This window comes from Rhinopithecus bieti, unplaced genomic scaffold (assembly GCF_001698545.2).
Source record: "Rhinopithecus bieti isolate Rb0 unplaced genomic scaffold, ASM169854v2 scaffold_14826, whole genome shotgun sequence".
Lineage (NCBI taxonomy): Eukaryota > Metazoa > Chordata > Mammalia > Primates > Cercopithecidae > Rhinopithecus > Rhinopithecus bieti.
Genome location: NW_016808328.1, coordinates 639,580 through 642,445, shown reverse-complemented (window position 1 = coordinate 642,445; position 2,866 = coordinate 639,580). Strand labels below are relative to the sequence as shown.

At 43.5% G+C, this 2,866-nt stretch overlaps 1 protein-coding gene across 10 annotated transcripts in view; it reads left to right on the top strand.

Moving 5' to 3' along the window:
- SRRM1 (serine and arginine repetitive matrix 1) overlaps positions 1-2,866 on the top strand; it is a 30,029-nt gene that overhangs the window by 713 nt on the left and 26,450 nt on the right. For all 10 annotated transcript variants that reach the window (XM_017886526.1, XM_017886529.1, XM_017886532.1 and 7 more), the window contains exon 2: positions 2,533-2,622. In XM_017886526.1, the coding sequence (XP_017742015.1) occupies positions 2,533-2,622 (90 nt within the window). The remainder of the gene's footprint in view (positions 1-2,532; positions 2,623-2,866) is intronic.

Here is a 2,866-nt window from a genome sequence, read left to right as displayed (position 1 = left end):
CCCCCCCCCCCCCCCCCGCGCTGCGGCGGAGACCGGTGCGCCCCTGCGCAGTCTCCTCCTCCGGAATGGTCCCCTTTACGCGGCGGCGACGGTGGCCGGAAAATGGCGGCGGGAATGGGCCGGGATGGTACCTCGCTGCCCGCCTGCCTGGCGGGGCCTGCAGGCCAAGCGCCGTGCGTGCCGCCGGGTCCTGGGGCCTAGCGGAGCCGGAGGAGGAAGTCCCGAGTGGGAGGCCAAAGGGAAGCCCTGAGGTCACTGGCGGCAGCAGGGCTGGGAGAATATGGTTTGGGGGTACATCTTGGGAGAGCAACTTAGGAGAAGGAGGACAGGAAGCAGCATTCAGCAGCTTTTTTTGAAAAAGCGCCCCCGCGCCGCTCCCCAACGTTCTCCCTCCAGGTCCTAAGCCTTCGTGGATGGGCCAGGTCAGGGTTCGCGGGAGCTCCCGCCCAATTTGATACCCTTCAGGGAGGGGGACGTAGATAACTTGTTGGGACAATGTGAATTTAAGGTTCTGTGAGGGTAGAGGGTGCAACGAAAACTATGCGCGGATATGGAGGCAGGTTATGGAGTGATTCAACTCCTTCCCGCCCTCCACATCGCTCACCACCCGCCACCGTCGTGTTTTTACTCTTGGAGTCTGCTGGCTAAAGGTGACTCTTAACTAGGCTCTGCCAACGTCGTCTGCTCATCGCCTGCAGGCAGGGAAGTTACTCCGTCGTAGTTGGTTCTCGGGGCCCACACATTATCAGGGTCGTGCTGGAGCCTGTGTGTCCCACATTCCCCTCCTGTAGGAAATGAGCACTAGGTCAAGATCTAGAAGGGACACGGGACTAGAGTTGAGCACCATTGGTCTCTCCGGGCTTGCAACCTGTTAATGCAGAATGAAACCATATAGAAACTGGTTGGTCTAAGCCAATATCTCCGTTTTCTGAAATACACGTTAGCTCTTTCTTCTCTTTAGAGCATGTAATTTGCAGTTTGTGTGTTTTCAAAGGAAAATTGGAAGAGGGGAAGGCCAGAACTTTAGTAAAATAACTCTGGACACTGCGAATTGAACATTGAAATCCTTCTTTAATTGGCTTTAAATATGCCAACGAGTTTTCGTCATGGTAGAATATTATCCCCAAGCATTTGTTCATGGTAGAATATTATCCCCAAGCATGGTAGAATATTGTCCCCAAGAACCAACTGTTCTTAGGCAAACAGTAAGATATTTATTTTGGAATGATAGTTTCAGATTAGCGTATCGAATTTGCAAACTGCTTATGAACTGTCCATTTTGTAATTTCCATTAAAGTATTTTGTAGTAAATATTCAGTATTTTCTGCAGTGCAAGAAGTAGTATTTTGAGACAAATGAAAGTCTGTTCCGACTTTCGTCAAATATTTTCTGTAGAAAGGAGTTCCAGTAAATAAAAGAGTAAGGTGATTGATGAGCAAATTTTAACATGAAGTTTGCTTGTGGTATTGTTAAAGGTCTGGGAGAGGGGCGAGTTTTTAATACACTGCCTACAATTCCTTAAATACAAGAGTTAACTGGATTTAAGATCCAAGTTAAAACATTTTTAGGGTCATTATCTAGTACCCTGCCAACCAGATAAACTAACTATTTCAGTTAGGATAGAAGTTACATCTTCCATTCAATGAACTTTCACATGCCAGATACTTTACATATGTTATTTCTGGTATGTACACAGCAACCCTGCAAAGTAGATTTCCATACCTCTATTTTAGCAGGGAAGGAAACATCCTCAGAGAGGCTGGGTAACTTGGTTTAAGATCTTACGGCTAAGTAGTGGCAGAGTTTTTACCTTCTCAAACAAAAATTTTTTTGATCGCTTTCCAAGGGACTGTGGCCAACTCAGTGAACCAATAAGTACATTTCAGATGGCACAGCCAGTTATTTCCGTGTTTAATTGGGCCAGTAGGAGTGATAAAATTAAAAGAGTAATTAGTGATCACTTGATGATCTAAGGTAGTATTTGTAAGCTTTCATTTTTCCAGGTTCTTTGCTGAAATTGAATTTATTTAGGTAACCCTATCTTTTTCACTCATTCCAAGTTCCTAAAAGTTGCAGAAGACTAACACAACACAGTTCTGGGGTGTTCTTTTTTCCTTTCACCCTATTTCTATGCATTGCCACAGTACGGCAAGCATGCAGCTGGCTTTCAAAAAAGAATGAAATTTCAAATACCTCAGTGTGTTCTCATTTAAACAGAAAAGCCCTACATATCTATTAGCATAGGAAAAAGTGTGAAAGGATACAAATCAAATCTAACATTGGATATGAGGAGGTGTTTGTTGGCTCTATGCTGTATATTGCCGTTTTAGGTTTGACTTATGATGAACATATACTTTAAAAATCCAGTCAAGTTTTCAAAGTGTCAGCTGCATTGGGGAAAGGGTATGCTATGAAAACTGGTTTTGTATTGTGTTTACTTGGTTACCCTATTTTGGCTATAAAGGTCATCGGTGATAAAAAGTAAGGATTTAACTTTGAACCCTTAATTAAGATGTGGTTCTCTTCCTGCAGGGAACAAGTGCAGAACAGGATAATCGGTTCAGCAACAAACAGAAGAAACTACTGAAGCAGCTGAAATTTGCAGAATGCCTAGAAAAAAAGGTATTCTTTTGAATGAGACTGTTGTGCATCTTTATAGCACACTTAAACTTGACTGGTGTTCTGGGGTTGTTTTGTAGATACATTGTAACTTGAATGCCAGGAAAATCATAATTGAACATTAACCACCTTTTAGCCACCACACAGGGCACAACCACATAAGAATTAGCAGATTGTACTATGCCAAACAAAAAAACTAAACTAAAAGGAACTTTGGTAGACAGAACTCTTAACTTGAGCATTTTTT